Genomic DNA, 18,967 nt, shown 5'->3' on the forward strand with positions numbered 1-18,967 from the left:
AGCAGCCCTTGTCGCTCTCCTTGTTAGGCATCAGAGTGGCGATGTGGAAGATAGCTGCAGAGATTCCAACGATAACAAAGAATGACTAAATGATCGTGAACACACACACACACACACACACACACACACACACACACACACACACACACACACACACACACACACACACACACACACACACACACACACACACACACACACACACACACACACACACACACACACACACACACACACCCTGCATGATGTCATCATGCCAGCAGTAGGTGAACTCTCCATCGTCTCCGTACTGGTCGAGTCCTCCGAGGAAGATCTGGTCTGGATCGCAGTCCTTCAGATGGATCAATTTGCCCAGGCCCGTCAGGAAGGCAGCGTAGCGGTTGGATCCGTACTCGTTTGACAGGATGGCGACCTCATTGCTGACCTGAAGACAGTGGACAGGGTGAAGTCAGGTAGCGTGGGGGTGATCTCACACAGGACAGTGAATCCACGTTCTGGTGTTCTCACCTGACCGGCGCCGACAAACACCACTCCGATCTTATGTGTGTCATAAGGAGGCATCTGGTCCAGGACCTTCACAGCACGGTCAATCACCTGCACAGAGAAAACACACTGTAAAGAACTCTGTACAGAACTCTGTACAGAACTCTGTGACAGACTCCAGGTCAGCCGTAGAGTCAACCTACCTGAGTTTTGGGCAGCAGCAGAGGCTTGTTCGCTTCGTTTCCAAAGAAAGGAGAGTGGTACAGCTGGAGGAACACGAAGCTGAACGGAGACAAAGAAGACATGCTGTCATTTTAAAGCGTACATTTTAATAACCTTTTCATTTCAACACTATACTAGGACGTTTTTAGATTTGTTTTTCGTTATACTAGGACGTTTTCCGATGAAGTGTCTGCACTGTGGACGGATGTGTATTGATGTGACGTGTGACTTGACATTGAGAGTTCGAGCAGGTCTTGTCTTACCTGGGGCTCAGTCCAGAGATCTTCTCGGTGTTGCTGGGTCCAGGTCTACTGTGATACGAGTCCCTCTCCGTCCTCCTCTCCCTCCTGGAGGAGGGAGCCGACACAGAGATGGTGTGACCCCGGGGTCGATGGCCTCCGCTCGGGGAGATCGGCCCGGGTTGCGCCGGCGCTGGAAACTCCAACCTCATCCTCGCCCCTCCACTTTGAGAGGACACCACACCGGGGCCTTCACTACTCCCTTGACTCTGACCTCCCAGGGCATCCCCTCCTGTGCTTCCCTCCACCTTCTCTTTCTCAATGTGGGGCTGCTGGGGCTGAGGCTTGCCGTCTGTAGGCGCTTTGGGCCACGACGCGTCTCCCGGCGCAGTGTCGGACTCAATAGCAGCCTTGGAGAATGCTTCTGGTAAGGTCTGGAGCTCCGGGGAGGAGCTAGACTTGTTAAGTCCATGACCCTGGGACTGAGCGTGGGTCTGGAAGGGAAGTTCGGGCCCCTGGCTGCCTGGGGTGGACGGTCCCAGAATGGGCTGATCGATTGGAATCGCTCCCTCGCTCACTTCCTCCAGCGTTGACTTTTCATCATCTTGACTGGAGGTTGAGGAGGACTGCAGGAGAGAGATTAGAGGAGCTGATTGTACTGTTCCTGAGGGTTTAGGCTGATTAGCTAACTGCTAAAAACATGCAAAAGCACAGAATGGTTCTTTAAGGCATTCCCTTTATTAAACCTACTTCTACATGAGAGTAGGAGACAATGACCCTCTCATCAGCTGATGAGGAAACAACAGGTCTTGTCGAGACAGTGCAGCCAAACAAAGCCGTGTGAATGAACGCGTATCAGTCACCAGGCGGCAGCAGAACTCGGCCGTAGGTTCAAGTCAACACGAGACACAGGCGTGGTTTCCTGAGCGGGATTTATAACACGTTGTGCTCTACTACCCACCCTGCTTAGCGTTCCAGGGGGCGGGGTCTTTGTGAACTTGTCGGCAGACATGAAGATGGGATCCGACGTCATTGGCTCAAACTCCTCGCTCTCCAGCCAATCAGACGGGGTGTGTGCTGCGGTGACTCCTGACCCCTCCTCCGGCACCACAGCAGAGTCTACAGCAGGACACAGCAACAAGCAAGTGGGTTATTGGTGGATCCACACCCCCCCCCCCCCCCCCACACACACACAGAGTTAGAAAAGGCAAACGCAAGACTCCCACAACAAACATCAATGATTTCATCACACACACATTCCCTCTAAACTTCTAGTTGAGTACAAAATGAGTGACATGAATCGTGGTCACATGACACAGAACCAGATGTTTCCACACTGATCAAACACACATGAATGCAGATAAAAGACATTAAGATTATGACCTACAGCGAGTCCAGAGAACAGCGGGAGACACAGACAGATCTACCCTTCACTGGATCATTTACTTAATTCTTCCATCAACACACATGCAGCCGTTTGGTTGGTTATCTCGGCCCAAAAGCTCTGCAGCTGCTGCAACAGCAGCCCAGACGAAGCCCCACATCTCCAACTGTCAACACTGTCCCAAAATGTCAAACTATTCCTTGAAAACATGGAAACGCGTAAAGGGATGTAATGACAGTGATAGTTTGAGCTGGCAGACCTCTGGATTGTGCAAGTAAGAAGAATTAAACTACACCAGGAGTTTTCTGGGGGGGGGGGGGGGGGGGCACACACGTGGTGGATGGTACCTGCCCAGGAAATGCTCCTGTGCAACCTGCCGGGGACCGGAAGACCTGGGGGGGCGGAGCCCAAACCCAGAGACCAGAAAGAGCCGTCCACTGCGGTCGGGACACCGGAGGACAGGTCGCATAACACACCGGAGCCAATCACAACCATGTTGGTGAGGATGGAAAGAACATGAGAACAAACTAATCAGAACCAGGGAAGAACTCTCTGAAGGCAGTGAGAGAGAGAGAGAAAGATGGATGGATGGATGGATGAATGGATGGATGGGGTAAATAAAGAGAAATATGGATGGATGAGGTAAATAAAAGAGAACGATGGATGGATGAGGTAAATAAAGGATGATAACTGGAGGCAGGTGAGCCCCAGAGGAGAGAAAATTAACAAAATCACAAAACACGACATCACTGAAAAAACACAAACATAAATGTGTCTGATAAACGAAAAGCACAACAAAGTTGTGAACTTTGACGATCAATGACCCGAGCTCATCCGAGCCGGTCTACAGATCATCTTCAGGTTCTGTTTGACTGATAACACAAGACATTGTTGTGATCTTAACATGTTGGGTCAGTTAACCTGCACTAACCTGCGCGCACACACACACACACACACACACACACACACACACACACACACACACACACACACACACACACACACACACACACACACACACACACACACACACACACACACACACACACACACACACACACACACACACACACACACACACACCATCTGGGTCGTTCTAGCCGTCTCTCCCCGGTTACCCACCAGTGTTTGAGCGTTGGATCGGGTTCGCCTTCGCTCCAGCGCCGCCCTGTGTTTGGGTTAGCGGCTCGGAGACCGGGGCCGGTACCGGAGCAGCGGTGCTGGCAGGAGCGCTGGCCGTCTGGGTAGGAGGCTCCTTCACTCCCTCCATGGCCATGAGGACAGTGGACAGCTCCTGGAGAGGCATGTTGCCGAGCTCGGAGGAGAACGGACTGGGCGGGTTCTCCAGACACATCAGCCAGCTTGTGTTGCCTGTGTGATGTAGACCATCTGTTGACGTTGCCGTTCATATTTTGTCACTTTAATGTGGTACTGTGCCGGTTGCCTACCAGACGGTCTCCGTATGAAGATCTCTGCCCAGCCCTGTGTGAGCATGGGGATGAACTCGGCCAGGCTGGGGTTGTCTTTGAGCGGAGGAGGAGCCGACGGAGCAGCAGAGGCGGAGGAGGGAGGACCCAGAGCATCCAGTGTGGAGGCAGAGGGGGGGGAGAGTGGCGCCGCTAGCTCCCCCTCAGAGGGAGACACCAGAGGACTGAGACTCTGAGCAGGACCGGCACGAAGAGCGTGGCCACCTGCAACGAGAGAGAAAGGTCCTCGTGGACATCAGTCCCGTCAGCTGTGGTTTGGTACATTTTGGCTGCAATTATCATGCAAAACAAGTTTGTATAGTTTTAGTATTGTCCCTCAAACCTCAAACCCACAGTCGACGTCTGAAATGATAATGAGGTGGTGCATCGTGGGATGTTACCCGTCGAGCAGCTGGACAGTCATTACCTGACATGGAGCGGACCCGGATGCGTGTGGCTCTGCTGTGCTGTTGGCTCGACTGTGACTCCAGTTTGGCCGGAGCTTCTTTGGTGATCCGGGTGTGAAGAGACGGATCTGACCTGCAGGACCGGATCAAACAGACTCAAACTACAGCCATGCTAGCAGCTCCGTGAAGTGCATTTAGCGGTGCATCAAGCTAGATGCTAACGTTCACACAAATACGACGCTAACATGTTCACGCTAACATGTTCACGCTAACATGTTCACGCTAACATGTTCATGCTGAGCAGATGTCATGTTTGCCGTGTTCATCGTCTTAGTTCAGCATGTTAATGTTTGCTGGTAGCACTAAACACAAAGGACACCTGAGGCTGATGGGTATGTCGTTAGTAAACCAGAGTATTGGACAAGTTGACCTGTTGACCTGATGATGGCGCTTAATGAAAAATCAAGGAATGGCTAAAGTTATTAGAATTCATCCTCCAGGGAACGAGAACATCTGGACCAAAGTTCATGCGAGTCAGGACTAAACATCAACACTAGTTCACCTCGTCATCTCCCCTCCTCCTCCCAGGCGTTCAGCCATGTCGAGGCCCAGCAGCGCCTGCGTTCTGACCCCGCCTCCGGTCGTTATGGTCACCAGCTTGTTGCCCACAAGCCAGGTCATACTGCGCCCCCCCGCCAAGAGGAACTCTGCGATGGGAGACCTGAGAGGAGACAAGAGATAAAGTTCACACCGTTGCAAAGCGGCAACCACCACACAAACACACGGACTGAAGGAGAAACGTAAGTCGTTGCACACCTCTTGGGCAGGGCGGAGAAGTTGGAGAAGACGTATCGCGCCATCATGTCCAGACAGGTCTCTGTGAGCTCCAGGTGGACGGTCTTCAGCCCCTCGTCTGCCTGAGTCACCGCGTTCTCGTCGGCGGAGCCCAGACTGCAGGTGGTGGTGGAGGTGTGCATCCTGCAGGAGGAAACGGAGAGAACGTTAAGAGGACAGAGGTGGAGGAGGGAGGCAGGCTCTAGATCCAGTTCAACGTGTAATCAGTGCACAGTTACATGCAGGATCAGGATAATCAGACACAGAGAGGAAAGCACCACGACACAAAAACCACCAACGCCTCTGTTAGTATCACATGCAGCACAATGCATCCACCCGTCTGTATGAGCAAATGCACCAACAGATGAACGGATAACCTTTCTTAAGCACACACACACACACACACACACACACACACACACACGGTATAAGTGGCTTCATAAGCTGCGTTGCGACACGTTGTGATGATAAATACGCCACAGAGACACCAGCAGGCAGCAGCTGTGTGTGAGTGAATGCGTTTAACTGCAAACTAACGTCTTCGCTGGAGCCAAATCTCTTGATTAGTGATCAACGCAGAGCGAGCTGCACCTCTCTGTATCCACAACAACCATTACCGTGCGCTCGAGCGGCAAATCAGGTTAAAAGCACCTTTACGGGTGTAAACATCAGTCTCAGTCGGGCTCAATCGGGCCTTGAGGGAGACTTCAAAATGAAGGTAAGTAAAGACTCTCCAAATGAGCAATTTACAACAACTCCGGGACGACTGAGCCCGACCGTGACGTCTGTTCATCTCTGTGGGGAGGAGAGAAGGAAGGTGGAGCGTTTTCATGCCTCGGCCTCATAAAGAAAACAAAGGAACTAATGCGACAGAAGACAGCTACGTAAGAACAGAGAGAGAACCATGCCTTTGTTGTCCTGTAACCATCTCAAGTCAGCGTAAGACTGTGTACAGCTGAAAGCTCTCACTCAGACCAAGTCCCAGTGTGTGAATGAACCACGACACCACAGTCTGAACTCACATTCTTCTGCACAGATTCACGTTTCACCTCGATGTCTAGTGGCACTCCAAACAACATGACCATGACACTCTCAGGGCTGAAGGAGGAGTGTGGTTTGTTCACTGCTCTGACATTGTTCATCACACATCAGGCGGTTTCATTCAAACCATTGAAGCGAAAGCTGAATATGATGGAATTTATTAGGCTTTGCTGTTTTTAATGCAGCTGCAGAAGAAACGTACGAGCGTCACAACACAAGAAGACTAGATGTGTTCGGGGTCATTTCTTCACATCTGGAGTTAAGCTGATATACCTTAAAGTCCGACAGCTTAAAACACGGTCATGTTGTCTGAAGAGCAGATCTGATCCGTTTAGCAGTTTCAACAGATCCACACTGCAGTTGTTCAGCGTGATGAAGTTTCATGTCACTCTGAATTAAAAACACTGAAGACTTTAGAGGTTTAAAGCGCTGGGCTTCTGCTGCCGTCTGCTGGGCAGGAGGGGTATGACACCTTAAATATAGTGGCACTGCAGACACGTCTCCCAACTGCAATGTTAGATCATCTGACGAGCAGAGACATATAGACAGAGCATGAAGGTATGAAGAGAAGTGTGTGTGTGTGTGTGTGTGTGTGTGTGTGTGTGTGTGTGTGTGTGTGAGAGAGAATGACTCGAGTCTGAAATCAAACATTTAAAAGCTCAAATCCACCCAGCTGTTCTTAAAATGCCACACTAGGATATTTCCATGGTCTGAGCAGCGCAGTGTGTGTTTGTCAGTGGAGCAAAAACTAAAAAATGTCGAGTAAGCAAAGCCGTTGTGTTGCCGTTGTGTTGCCGCTGTCCCATCACCGCCCTCCCACCAGGAGAAGGGAGGAGAGTTGGAGGTGCGGTTGTTGTCTCTGCCTCCTGCCATTCATTTGTTGTTGGGCCAATCAACACCAGTCAGCAATACACCCAGCAAAACTACAAAACATTCAAACTAAACTTAAAGCAAAATCAAACAGAACAAATGTTGTCCTCTGCAAACAGTGCATGCAAAAGCAAACCATGAAAACAAAACCTGAAGCAGCATGTGTTTGATAGCAGCCCAAAAACAAACCAAAAGGTAGACACACACACACACACACACACACACACACACACACACACACACACACACACACACACACACACACACACACACACACACACACACACACACACACACACACACACACACACACACACACACACACACCTTCCTCCAGCATGCACCACCCGCTCCAGGAGTCCCTGGCTTCACACCACCCACCGCCCGCCAAACGGACCCGCAAGACAATGACCCTACAGCCCATCCCAGAGGAGGAAGCCACACGTGTTTGGGTTGTTGTTTTTGTTGGGTTACCCAGAAGGATCTTCTCTAACCTGCGGACCGCGTGTTCGGACACACTGATGCTGCGGGAGCGGAATGCATCCATGGCCGACAGATCCCTCAGCTCTTTAACTGGAGAGCTGCTGCTATTGGCTACCGCCGCTGCCGCCTTCGCCACTTTTGCCGCCCGCAGACTGGGCGGTGATGAGTACCCGTGGCAAACGGCGAGGGGAACGGGCCCGGGTCGACGATATGGTAGCGGTGGGCAGTAAGGGGGTGGGTCATCGTGAGGGTGGTTTTGGAGTGCGGGGGGTGGGGGTGGGGGGGGGGTGGGGGGTGAACCAGGAGACAGCAGGAATTGGCACCAGAGCAAAGGGCACACGGCACGCAGGAGTCGGGGGGGGGGGGGGCACAAAGAGATCACAGGAGGAGGGAGGGGCCAGGAGCAGTACGAGGAATCCAGGATGACACGACCACCCCCCAAAACCACAACGCAACCAATCGCAGGATGCAGGGGAGGGGTCAAATGAAGAATTGAAAGAAAACAAAAAGAAGGTGAAAATTAACAGCAGTGAACACTATGAATCAGATCACAGGAGAGCGGAGTAAGAAGTAGATTTAAAAATAAAATAAAGGGAACACAGACAAGCAGCAGCAGAGACCACTTCTGCTGCTCAGAAATGAAAAGACACAGAAAGTATTGAGGAGAGCAACAGAATAAACATCATTTCACACAGCAGGTACATAGTGAAGCCGAGGACTCGTACAGGAGAAGTAGAGTAGGGATGGACTCAGCACAGGCCCGAACACATGGAAGATCAAACAACATCCAACTGAAAATGAAACGCTGGGTTGAGCCTGAGGGCCGGAGCGCTGCAGGTCTGGACTGAATACACCAACGAAGGCCGTTATTGTGTTTATTGTAACAGATTTAAAAAAGTAATCAAGGTTTCTGGAAAACCAAAATGTCCCATAACCGTATCTTCTGAAGAGGACTGATGAGAGGACGGAGCTAGATATTAAATTATTCATATCAGACATGCAGACCTCCAACCAACAGCGGGCTCATGAGCAGCAGGAGGCCAGATCGCCGGATGAATGACGACACAATGTGGACCACTGAAGGTGTTATATGGAAGATCAGCAGGAACTGATGTTAGCAGAGGCACCGTGTATCACTATGGAGAGCTGTAACGGGGAGAGCGCTTGATTGCAATGACAGAAAGGCTGTTAGGAGTTCCTTTAAACCAGGAGGAGTGAGCGACCCAAACAAGACTGAGGGGATTCTGGGGAGAAAGGTGCAACAGAGGAGGAGGAGGAGGGATTTGTTAAAAGGCTGCAATCTCCGGGCAAAAAAAGCCAAAAGATACGAATATAAATGGGAAAGCAGTGAAATAGATTCTTTAGTGAACGGTCCCGCAGAGCGTAGAGCGGTCTCAGATGACTTTATTCTGGGTCAGGAGTCCACTGTGGACAGATCAGTTCAACGAGGATAATTCCTCTTTTTAAGAACTTCTTTTGTATGAAAAAGACGTGAATACACAGTGATGTGTTTTTATCGCCTAGAGGTCCCGGTCCAGACAACAGGGGAACACGGCTGAGCCCGTTACAGAGCGTTGGTACACAGCGGGCCGGACACAGTCCAGTTAGTCTGCCGGGTCTCAGCGGTTAAACTTCAGTGCTTCTCTCTGCGATCACCTCCGCTCCGTGGGGTAGAGAGTTCCTTCGGATGCTTTTATCGCAGCTCATCGGGGCGATGATGACACGGACGACAAACACTCACACCGCGTACAGATGAGGATGAGAAGCGCTTCGTCACACCTCTGTGTGTCAGTGTACCGTTTGTATTTACTACGGTCAGAACAACAGGCGGTGAGACGTGACGGCAGCACAGAGAACACCAGACGGTTCTCTCCCGATGCTAACGCTCAGCGTGTGCTACAGGTGGGGGTGGACACAGTGACACAAACATCTGGATAATATAACACAACAGCTTCAATCACTGCACTGCAGGGCTGCTGCCTCAGAGCGCATTAGATCAGATTATACAGGTGTTCCTGTCATTTTGTCCACCCCCATAAATAAAACACACTAATGATCGATCACCATGGCAGCCTGAGAGCAGCCGTCACGCTGAGTCACCCGGTACCTCGGAGACCCGAACCCTCTTCTTACACAACGACGGCCACACGGGCTGTGTGTGTGTGTGTGTGGCGGCTGGTTTGGATGTGTGTGTGTGTGTGTGTGGGGCGGCTGGTTTGGATGTGTGTGTATACATATGCTTTACCTCTTGGGCCTTTCATTGAGACTGGTGCTTCGGGCACGAAAGGAACTTTGCTCGTGACCGTCATCAAATGGCAGCAGGGCGTTGGACCGCAAACCCTGAACACACACACACACACACACACACACACACACACACACACACACACACACACACACACACACACACACACACACACACACACACACACACACACACACACACACACACACACACACACTGAAGTTACATGAAGCTGCTGATTGATTTATGCTCTGGTACTTTCTCTCAGTATTGTGTCGTCTCGCTTATTTACATGTGTATTTGTACGTCTATATATACGTCTATCATAAATGAGCCAATAAGGGGGAATAAGGAGGAAGACCTTTGTGATGTACTGAACAAAGTCCTTGCGGAACGGGAGTCTGCAGCGTATGAACCACATGGCGATCACATGATGGGCCAGAGACACGATGTACTGGTTGAACCTGACGGAAACGGACAAAAACAAACAGGTCAGTGTGTGTGTGTGTGTGTGTGTGTGTGTGTGTGTGTGTGTGTGTGTGTGTGTGTGTGTGTGTGTGTGTGTGTGTGTGTGTGTGTGTACTTACTTGGAAGGGTTAGTGTAGGGTAGAGAGATGGCGAACACGCTGACATACTGCTCAGCCACAAAGTTGGCGTACAGATGAGGCAGACGTACCAGAGCTACGACACAGAACAGAAGGATCAACCAAACACCTCGACCCTGAACATCCAACAAGAGGAACACTGAAGAAGAACACTGAAGAGGAACACTGAAGAGGAACACTGAAGAAGAACACTGAAGAAGAACACTGAAGAAGAACACTGAAGAGGAACACTGAAGAGGAACACTGAAGAGGAACACTGAAGAAGAACACTGAAGAAGAACACTGAAGAGGAACACTGAAGAGGAACACTGAAGAAGAACACTGAAGAGGAACACTGAAGAGGAACACTGAAGAGGAACACTGAAGAGGAACACTGAAGAGGAACACTGAAGAAGAACACTGAAGAGGAACACTGAAGAAGAACACTGAAGAGGAACACTGAAGAGGAACACTGAAGAGGAACACTGAAGAGGAACACTGAAGAAGAACACTGAAGAGGAACACTGAAGAGGAACACTGAAGAGGAACACTGAAGAGGAACACTGAAGAGGTTTTCAGAAAAGCTTTTGGTGCTCACTGGAGAGGAACTCCAGCATAGGAGACGCCATGGCAACAGTTGCAGAGATGTGGGTGAGCTTGACGATGAGCGCGGGGAGGAGCTTGATCATGATGTCAGGCATCTCCACGGTGCACATGGTGAGAGCCACCACACACTGCTTGGCACAGCGGTAGATGAGGCCGGTCTCGAGGCACTGAACCAGTTCTCTCTGTGGAGGGGAAAGGAAACGAACTGAAGACATTCCAGCATGGAAATAACTGCTTCCGTGTGTGTGTGTGTGTGTGTGTGTGTGTGTGTGTGTGTGTGTGTGTGTGTGTGTGTGTGTGTGTGTGTGTGTGTGGTACCTGTCTCGACTGCTCCAGGTAGTTGTGGTAGGAGGTGATCGCTGTGAGGACAGGAACCACTGCCAACTGAACATCAGTGCGAGAAAACCCCTCTGGAGTCTTCTTCAAACGCTCAGAGATCAGCCGATCCGTCACCTACGAGCATGCAGAGAAAGAAATGAGTAACTTACAAAATAGTAAGTTTAGCAAATTCACACGTGTACAGACGTGTTCTACCATGCAGCAGAGCGTAGAACAGAGCTGGTCCAAGCTGCAAGGGGACGTGAGCAGCAGCACTTTGTACTGCAGCGTCCAAGGCAGCTTGTCGAGAACCAGCTTCAGCACCTTCCAGTCGGTCTCCTACGAGAGAAGAACGAACCATATGTGATGCATTTAAAGATAGCAGGGAGGTCACTGGAACCAGTGGCTCTGAGATCAGCTGCAAAGGGGAATAAACCTCCCGTTATTTACTCTGTACACTGTAGCTGATCTGCGAGTTGGATACAATGATTGTGTGTGTACCATCTTGAGGCACTGCAGGAGCACGCTGAAGGCCGGGGCGTAGGGCAGGTAGGCGGAGCGTATTGATCCCGTTGAAGCAGGAGGAGCAGTGGGCGGAGCAGGGCTGCCAGCGGGAGGAGACGTTGAACCTGCAGGCTTCTTCTCACTCGCTCGCTTCTCTGGCTCCCTGAAACATCGACGGACACGATCGACTCAGAACAACAGCTCAAATCTAGTGGACCGGATTATAACGAGCCAAACCAGACGCCGGTTCAGAGCCGCGTGTGCGTCCTCACCCGGTGTCGCAGTAGCAGTAAGGGCTGAACCTCATGGCTCGGTCTTTGTTGGGGACTCCGAGACGGTGAAGAGAGTCTGCTCGCATCATCAGGAAGAAGTCAAACACCTGAAGGAGAGGATCAGAGTTAAAAGACACAAAAGGTGCATGTACGAATGAATGGAGTAAGAGATACACACCCCCCCCCCCATACCTGTAGTCTAATACTGGATGCGATAGCTGAACAGTACTTGTTCTTGTAGTGAAGCTGCAGGTGGCTGATCAGCAACTCGTACACGCGACTGGCGTGACCGGCTGGTAGGCTGTACAGCTTGCTCTGCCAGGAGAGAGAGCGATGAAGATCACTCACCAGAGTCTTTCTAAACTTCTTAACATCAAACTTCAAGTCACTTTTGTGAATCCAGCCCTCATGTGTGTACCTGCAGGATTTCCAGCAGGCCCAGTATAGCGGTCCTGACGTCCTCCATAGGAGACTCTGCTGTGGGGTCTCTCTCTGAAACCTCTGGGGGCCCCGAACACAGCAGAGAGCGACTGGCCACCTGCACAAAGAAACAAACACTGACATGACCTCATCAAGGCTGGAATAGACCGAATGAAATGACCTCATCAGGGTTAAAGTGAGACAACGTGTCTGTCTGTCTGTCTGTCTGTCTGTCTGTCTGTCTGTCTGTCTGTCTGTCTGTCTGTCTGTCTGTCTGTCTGTCTGTCTGTCTACCCGCTCAATGATGTCCAGCAGGCTGGTGAAGTGATGAGTGTTGCAGCCCTCAGCGAGGTCCACCAGGAGCTGGGTGGCCTGTTTGCGGACAGCGAGGTCCCGGTCTTCAGCGATCACACTGAGCTGGGGGATCACCACCATTTCAATCAACTCATCCTGGAACAAGTCAAAGAAGAAGATAAGAGGTTTAACACACATCAGTGCACAACAGATCCATGTTACAGACATACAGTGACAGCAGACTCCACAGTTAGTCAGGATGCAAACATGCGAGTGAGCGTACAGACCTCGTAAAGCTGTCGGTTGGTACTCAGAACGAAGGACAGGATGTGAAGCACTTTGATCCGTATCACGCTGCGAGTCTCGTTCCTGTCAGAGACAGAGAAGAGGAAAGATTACAGCAGAGACGGGGTGATAGAGGAGTCCAGGTGCATCATCACCGTCGTCTCTGCGTGCGTCCTACCTGAAGAACTTCTCCATGAGGCGGTGAAGGCTCTGAATCCAGCCGTCCTTGGCTGGCTGGATGGACTGGGCCCTGTATGAGATGAGGGTCAGCACCGATGCATCCTGTCACAGGAGATGAAGATTAGAGAAGCAGCAGCGGTGTGATAGAGGACCACATGAGAACACAGGGCGACGCCAAAGGGATGGAAACTCAAAGAACACTAACGGGTCTCTTGTCAGCGCATTTCTCCACCAGACTGAAGAACTTCTCCGTTGAGCCGTGGTACCCGTTCTGCTCGTACAGCTCCTCCACCGTGGTCAGCAGCTCATACACGATGGCCTTCAGCTCCGCACTGCCTATCGTCTGTGACGACAGATGAGACGCTCGGTCAGAGAACAACTGGTGTGTGTGTGTGTGTGTGTGTGTGTGTGTGTGTGTGTGTGTGTGTGTGTGTGTGTGTGTGTGTGTGTGTGTGTGTGTGTGTGTGTACCTGGATCTGCTGCAGCAGGCGCTCTATGATTCCCAGCAGGATGTCCCAGGTGACCACCTGCAGCTCTTTGCCGTACTTCTTGATCAGTCTGGTGATGGAGAGGACGATTTCATAGGACACCACCTCGTTGGCACACGACATGGCCTGAGTGGAAGAAGTCAGATGCAGCAGTTATTACGACTGATTTATTACATTGATAGCATCAAGTACAGCCTGTGTCTTTACTGTATTACTGTTCAACAGCTGTAAATATCTACAGCATGACTGATAACAGAGGAAACTCTAGTGACGGAGCAAAAAGATACAACTCTGTTCTTAAATGTATATTATTCATTGACGACATCAAAGGTGAAACAATGGATCAAGTGATCGATACGTCGGTCCACAGAACACGAATCTGCATCTATTTAAATAACTGATCTATTGTTTAAAAAGGGCCGATGTGTTTACGATGCAGTGGCCTCACCGCCTCCTCTCCCAGCCTGTGGAGGAACATACCGGGCTAAACACGACCAGAACCACCGCTGCCCGTGAAGGGTCATGGTAAGCTAACGGTTCTTAGTTATACACTAATGAAAACATGGTTATGAATATTATATTCCATTTCTGCCAGTACTATAACCTCATACCAACACAATCAGACGTTAACGTTGAGCTCCCGCCTGCTAGGGCTGAATAAGTTGTACCTTGTAGAAAGACGGTAGAACCAGAGTCGGCGTGTTTTTGAGGGCGGGGAGTCGGTGTGCGCCCCACAGCGCCATCCCAACAAAGAACACAGCTCCTCTCAACAGCGGCGCGTCCTCGTTGTACACTCTGGTGGGACGGTGCAGGTAGTTAGACAGACACACACACAGGCAACAGGAGAACCACAGCCCCATCGCACCGACATACGACGCACCGCGAGCTCTTAAAGCGCTCAATACCTCTCCTCCATGATGCGGCACATGGTGTAAATGGCGCTGTGGCCGAGGTGAGTCCCCAACACCTTCCTCATCAACTGCAGAATCCCAGAGCAGCCGACAAACAGCAGAGGAGAGAAGTCAGAGGAGGAGGTTATGAGGAATGTTCTTCAGCATCAGAGCGTTCAGATGAAAAGAAAGAGGAGCGTTTGTGTGTGCGTGTAAATATGCGTACGCGTTCTCTCACCTTCCAGCAGGACTCACAAAACTCCTTGACGTTGACGGTGCGACAGAGCGTGATGATGAAGACGGTGAGAGAGTCGGAGGGCAGGCAGTTGTAACACACCACCGCATCCAGTACTTGAAGCGCCACCTGCGCACACACACACACACACACACACACACACACACACACACACACACACACACACACACACACACACACACACACACACACACACACACACACACACACACACACACACCTCAGAGCGTTCAATACAAACCAACCTCCTTCCTCATGTGAACGCAGTGCACTAGTGTAACACGGTGCTTTGAAGAAGAAAGAACACAAAGTTAAACTCTGAGGTTCAGAAGTTCAAACTAAACAAACACCCACCTCAATATCTGTTGAAGATGTCGTTCTGTTGCACAGGAGACAGATTTTCCTTCACAACAGAACAAGCACAAACATGTTAACGACATGTTATGGGAAAGAGAAACAGAAGTGTCTGTCTGTCTGTCTGCGTCAGACTTACTGGACCATGACGGAGACATTTTGGTCCAGGTAGCAGCTGTTGAACTTCACCAGATTCACGAGAACGTGGAGAAAGTCAGAGGTGAGACCAATGTCCATCCACAGGAGGACAAAGCGTGCTGGAGGAGAGGAGACAACAGATAACATGTGGGGTGTAGAAGGTCATGTCTTTACAAGAAACAATGACAAACATCACTACGACAGCGGTTCACTGGAGCTTCAACACATAACTAGCACCCAACCTAACGCCACCATCTTCTTACCTATGTCCTCTTCCAGGTAGGTGATGTCTTTCCCATTCTCCGTTAGGGCCTTGAAGACTTCCAGCCTATCAGAGAGGTCCTCGTTGCACGGCTGGTAGTCTCTGATCACCTTGAAGAAGTAGGCTCTCAGAGGCCCGAGCCGCTCCCCCTTCAGGTAAACACCGAGCGTGACCACATGAACCACATGAACCATATTCACGTTTCACATTTGCTCGTGTGCGTATTGTGTCCATGTACCTGTCCGTGTATAATGGCCCTCAGCAACTGCAGGACAGCATGTCTGGCCTCCGGTGGCTGCTCTGGAGTCAGCATGTCCTCCACCGCCTTCCATACGGCCTCCACCGCATGCTGACGTAACACACAAGAACACACAGAAGTAGACAAACACAGACGGTAACACACACACACACACACACACACACACACCGCTGTAAAGTCACAACCGTAAACTCACTTCCTCAAATTTCTTGGTTTTGGCAAGATCGCAGACGTGGTTCATCATGCGAACACGGTTGCTCAGACCGCAGTCCGGCTGGAGCTCCTGAAAAACACCAAAGCGAAGAGGAAAGGCCATGACACGGAGCAAAGCATGATGGGGGAACAGAAAAGCACGGTGAGTCCGAGTGTGCGAGAACATCTTCTGCACACCTTGATGATGTCAGTCGTGATGATAAACTCAGAGGGTCTGGTTTCACTCTGCTTGCTCGGGGGCCGTGGGGGTCCCAGCCCAAAGATCCCCTTCACCTTGTCCTTCAGACTCTCCTTGCTCGGTTGTTTATTCATGACCCGACCTGGAGGCTCGATGGTCTACGGCTGCCTGGACAAAGAGCAAGACGCACGAAGGAAGGGTTGCATCAGTGAGCGCGGATGACTAAAGCCAATATTATTATTATTATTATTAATAATACCTTAAAGGTTAGATGAAGCACGTAGAGCTAATTCACCCAAAATACAAACAGGCTCTGAACAGTCTTCATCACTTCAGCTCAGAACTGTTTGACAGCTGCAACAGAGAGCGTGTGTCTTCACACCCTCGTCTCTGTTTTAACCAAATTCACTGACATTCAGACAGCGTGGAGTTGCGATATAGACGTATGTAAATTATAATAATATTTAAGTGTATATATATATATATATATATATATATATATATATAATATTACATAATATTACGGCCCACCTGCTCAGCAGAAACACAAAGCTTTGACTGAAGCCACTGCTGCTCCTGTTTGCTGATTTCTGTGTTATTTATAAAGACGCTGCTTTTGTATTATAACGTTTTAGTTGTTTTTGTGTTACTGTATGTTTGTATGTATTGTTTTCATTTAGTATTTCTATGGACCTTCTCTTTGGGTCCTTAAATCAAGGTATTATTATGATCCATGATGAAATGAATCTATCACAACATAGTGAAATGTGTTCTGTGTATTTAACTCATCAGGAGCATTGAGCAGCTACTAAACCATGATCATACATTTACACACATCATATATTCTCATATGAGGGTATATATATATATATATATATATACACACATACACATACACATATATATATATCATATTATTGTCCTGTAACTCTGAGTGTGTGTGGTGGATATCGTGTTGCCGCTGACACAGGACCAAACACAAGGTGGAGGCAGCATGTCACCGTCTTTGAGTCTCGTGCTACACTACGCATGGCTGCATAGACACCGCTGTGTTACTCTGCAGAGAGGTTTGGAGTCCCGGGCTGAGGTCGTGTAGACTCGGGGGGCAGGTCTGGAGGATCTGCTGTCACGTGGACTTGACAGAGACAGAGGGGAGGAGGGGAGCAGACAAACAACGACCGCTCTGTTTCACTTCAACAACAACATCCACGTCGGTGCAAGGTGGCCTCCGACCAGAGCAGACACGTGACTACAGAAGCGTTCTGCGCTAGAATTCGGAGAAATGCCCCGCGGCGCCATTGAACCGTTAGCTACGCGTTACAGTCCACCGTCCTGAGCTAGCGTTCCTCTGAGGGTCTCAGGTCCGGCAGCTCTGAACACACAGACCACGTCCTCTCACCTTGTTGGAGAAGAGTCGCTTCCGGTCTCATTGAGCAGCTTCGTCGGTTCGCTGCCCACAGAGCGCGCTGCGTCCGTCCATTGACTGAACTCTGTTTGCTGCTGGAAGCTCGTTCTCGTTCAGGCTCAGTCCTCCATTCCTACACCGGATGACACGCTAGTGATGTGACAGGGGCACTTCCTTTAAAAACACTGCTGCTACTCTTACTGGTGGGAAATGTAGTTCCAAGCAAGCTAACCCTCCAGCTATGCTAACGCCCCTTTATTCTAAGTTTATCGGCCATGACAAAGTATCTACTCTAAAGTAAGAATCTGTTCTGGTCCCAATGTCCTCGCTAAACGGCTTACTAGTCAAATAAGTCGTACGTTACTCGAATCTAAAACGTTACACAACGGCTACGTTACCTGGCAGCTAACTACGTAGGCTAACGATGCTGAAGTTGGTTCCTCATTGGAGTGGAGCTCTGAGGGAACAAGCTGACTTCTTGTATTGTTATGAAGCCTCAGTTGTGTTGTTACTGGTTTAATGGTCTAAATATAATAAAATAATAATAATAAGCAAGATGCATTAAAGTATTGCTGTGAAAAGAATGGAGAGACACGTTCATTCTGGATGGTTAGAAACGATTAAATAGTACCTTTCAACCCCTCCTGGTGTGAACAACACGTCAGTGCTCCTGATACGTGAGTCTGTTGGTGGATTATGTGTGTTTGTGATCAGGAACAGAAGAGGCCATGTTGTGCTTCACTGTTATTAAATGATGTGATTCTGAGCCTCGTTATTTAAATTGTCCTATTTCGCAGAGAAGTTTAGAAGATCAAAGTTATTTAATTTAGTTAAAGCTTGGAATAGAATTAAAAATACCAATTCACACTGCATGCCCTGGTTTATTTCAGTTTATTAATATAAAGGTATACATACTTATATCTATATATATCTCATAGTAGCATGAGCAACACGGTGAGCTCTACTGCTAATATCTTACATTTTTATATTTAAATTGTACAATTCTGTTGTTGTCGTTGTCAAGAAGCCCTCATGGTATTAATCTAAATTAATCATGTAACATTCATTATGTCTATTTACTCTTAACATAAACACATGCATATTTACTCGTATTAACATAAATACATAAATATTTAACTTTAGTTTCTCATATGTAGCCTATAATTTAAATGTTATATATTTTTTAAATTCATTAAATAGTAATAATAACCCTCTAATCACCTATAACTTGCTGTTGCATTATTAATGCTTTTGATATATTTTAAAATATTTAATTATAATAATAATATCGCATTGTTGTTGTTAGTATGTATTATTATTGAACATTGCAGTAAAGTTATTTTATTTATTTAAAGGAGATTAAACTTTCCTTCTCCCCTCGCGACCA

At 49.2% G+C, this 18,967-nt stretch overlaps 1 protein-coding gene across 1 annotated transcript in view; it reads right to left on the minus strand.

Annotated features, from left to right (window-relative positions):
• Positions 1 to 18,603, minus strand: part of tsc2 (TSC complex subunit 2) — a 19,831-nt gene extending 1,228 nt beyond the window's left edge. The window contains 37 exon segments of the mRNA XM_068728900.1: positions 1 to 54; positions 238 to 424; positions 508 to 594; positions 687 to 765; positions 969 to 1,570; positions 1,906 to 2,063; positions 3,451 to 3,699; positions 3,777 to 4,019; positions 4,222 to 4,334; positions 4,764 to 4,922; positions 5,018 to 5,179; positions 7,441 to 7,581; positions 9,675 to 9,769; positions 10,036 to 10,138; positions 10,262 to 10,355; positions 10,857 to 11,046; positions 11,183 to 11,317; positions 11,399 to 11,521; positions 11,684 to 11,849; positions 11,959 to 12,065; positions 12,151 to 12,273; positions 12,377 to 12,496; positions 12,673 to 12,828; positions 12,960 to 13,041; positions 13,136 to 13,239; positions 13,343 to 13,480; positions 13,608 to 13,751; positions 14,294 to 14,420; positions 14,531 to 14,604; positions 14,754 to 14,879; positions 15,126 to 15,174; positions 15,265 to 15,382; positions 15,527 to 15,674; positions 15,764 to 15,874; positions 15,981 to 16,067; positions 16,175 to 16,343; positions 17,575 to 18,603. The exon segment at positions 1 to 54 is cut by the window's left edge and continues 86 nt beyond it. Of these exon segments, the coding sequence (XP_068585001.1) occupies positions 1 to 54; positions 238 to 424; positions 508 to 594; positions 687 to 765; positions 969 to 1,570; positions 1,906 to 2,063; positions 3,451 to 3,699; positions 3,777 to 4,019; positions 4,222 to 4,334; positions 4,764 to 4,922; positions 5,018 to 5,179; positions 7,441 to 7,581; positions 9,675 to 9,769; positions 10,036 to 10,138; positions 10,262 to 10,355; positions 10,857 to 11,046; positions 11,183 to 11,317; positions 11,399 to 11,521; positions 11,684 to 11,849; positions 11,959 to 12,065; positions 12,151 to 12,273; positions 12,377 to 12,496; positions 12,673 to 12,828; positions 12,960 to 13,041; positions 13,136 to 13,239; positions 13,343 to 13,480; positions 13,608 to 13,751; positions 14,294 to 14,420; positions 14,531 to 14,604; positions 14,754 to 14,879; positions 15,126 to 15,174; positions 15,265 to 15,382; positions 15,527 to 15,674; positions 15,764 to 15,874; positions 15,981 to 16,067; positions 16,175 to 16,309 (5,089 nt within the window). The 5' untranslated portion in view covers positions 16,310 to 16,343; positions 17,575 to 18,603.
• Between the last annotated feature and the right edge of the window lie 364 nt (positions 18,604 to 18,967).

This window comes from Cebidichthys violaceus, unplaced genomic scaffold (genome assembly GCF_023349555.1).
Source record: "Cebidichthys violaceus isolate CVI_PGR_0920_01 unplaced genomic scaffold, fCebVio1.0.p SCAF_44, whole genome shotgun sequence".
Taxonomy (NCBI): Eukaryota; Metazoa; Chordata; class Actinopteri; order Perciformes; family Stichaeidae; genus Cebidichthys; species Cebidichthys violaceus.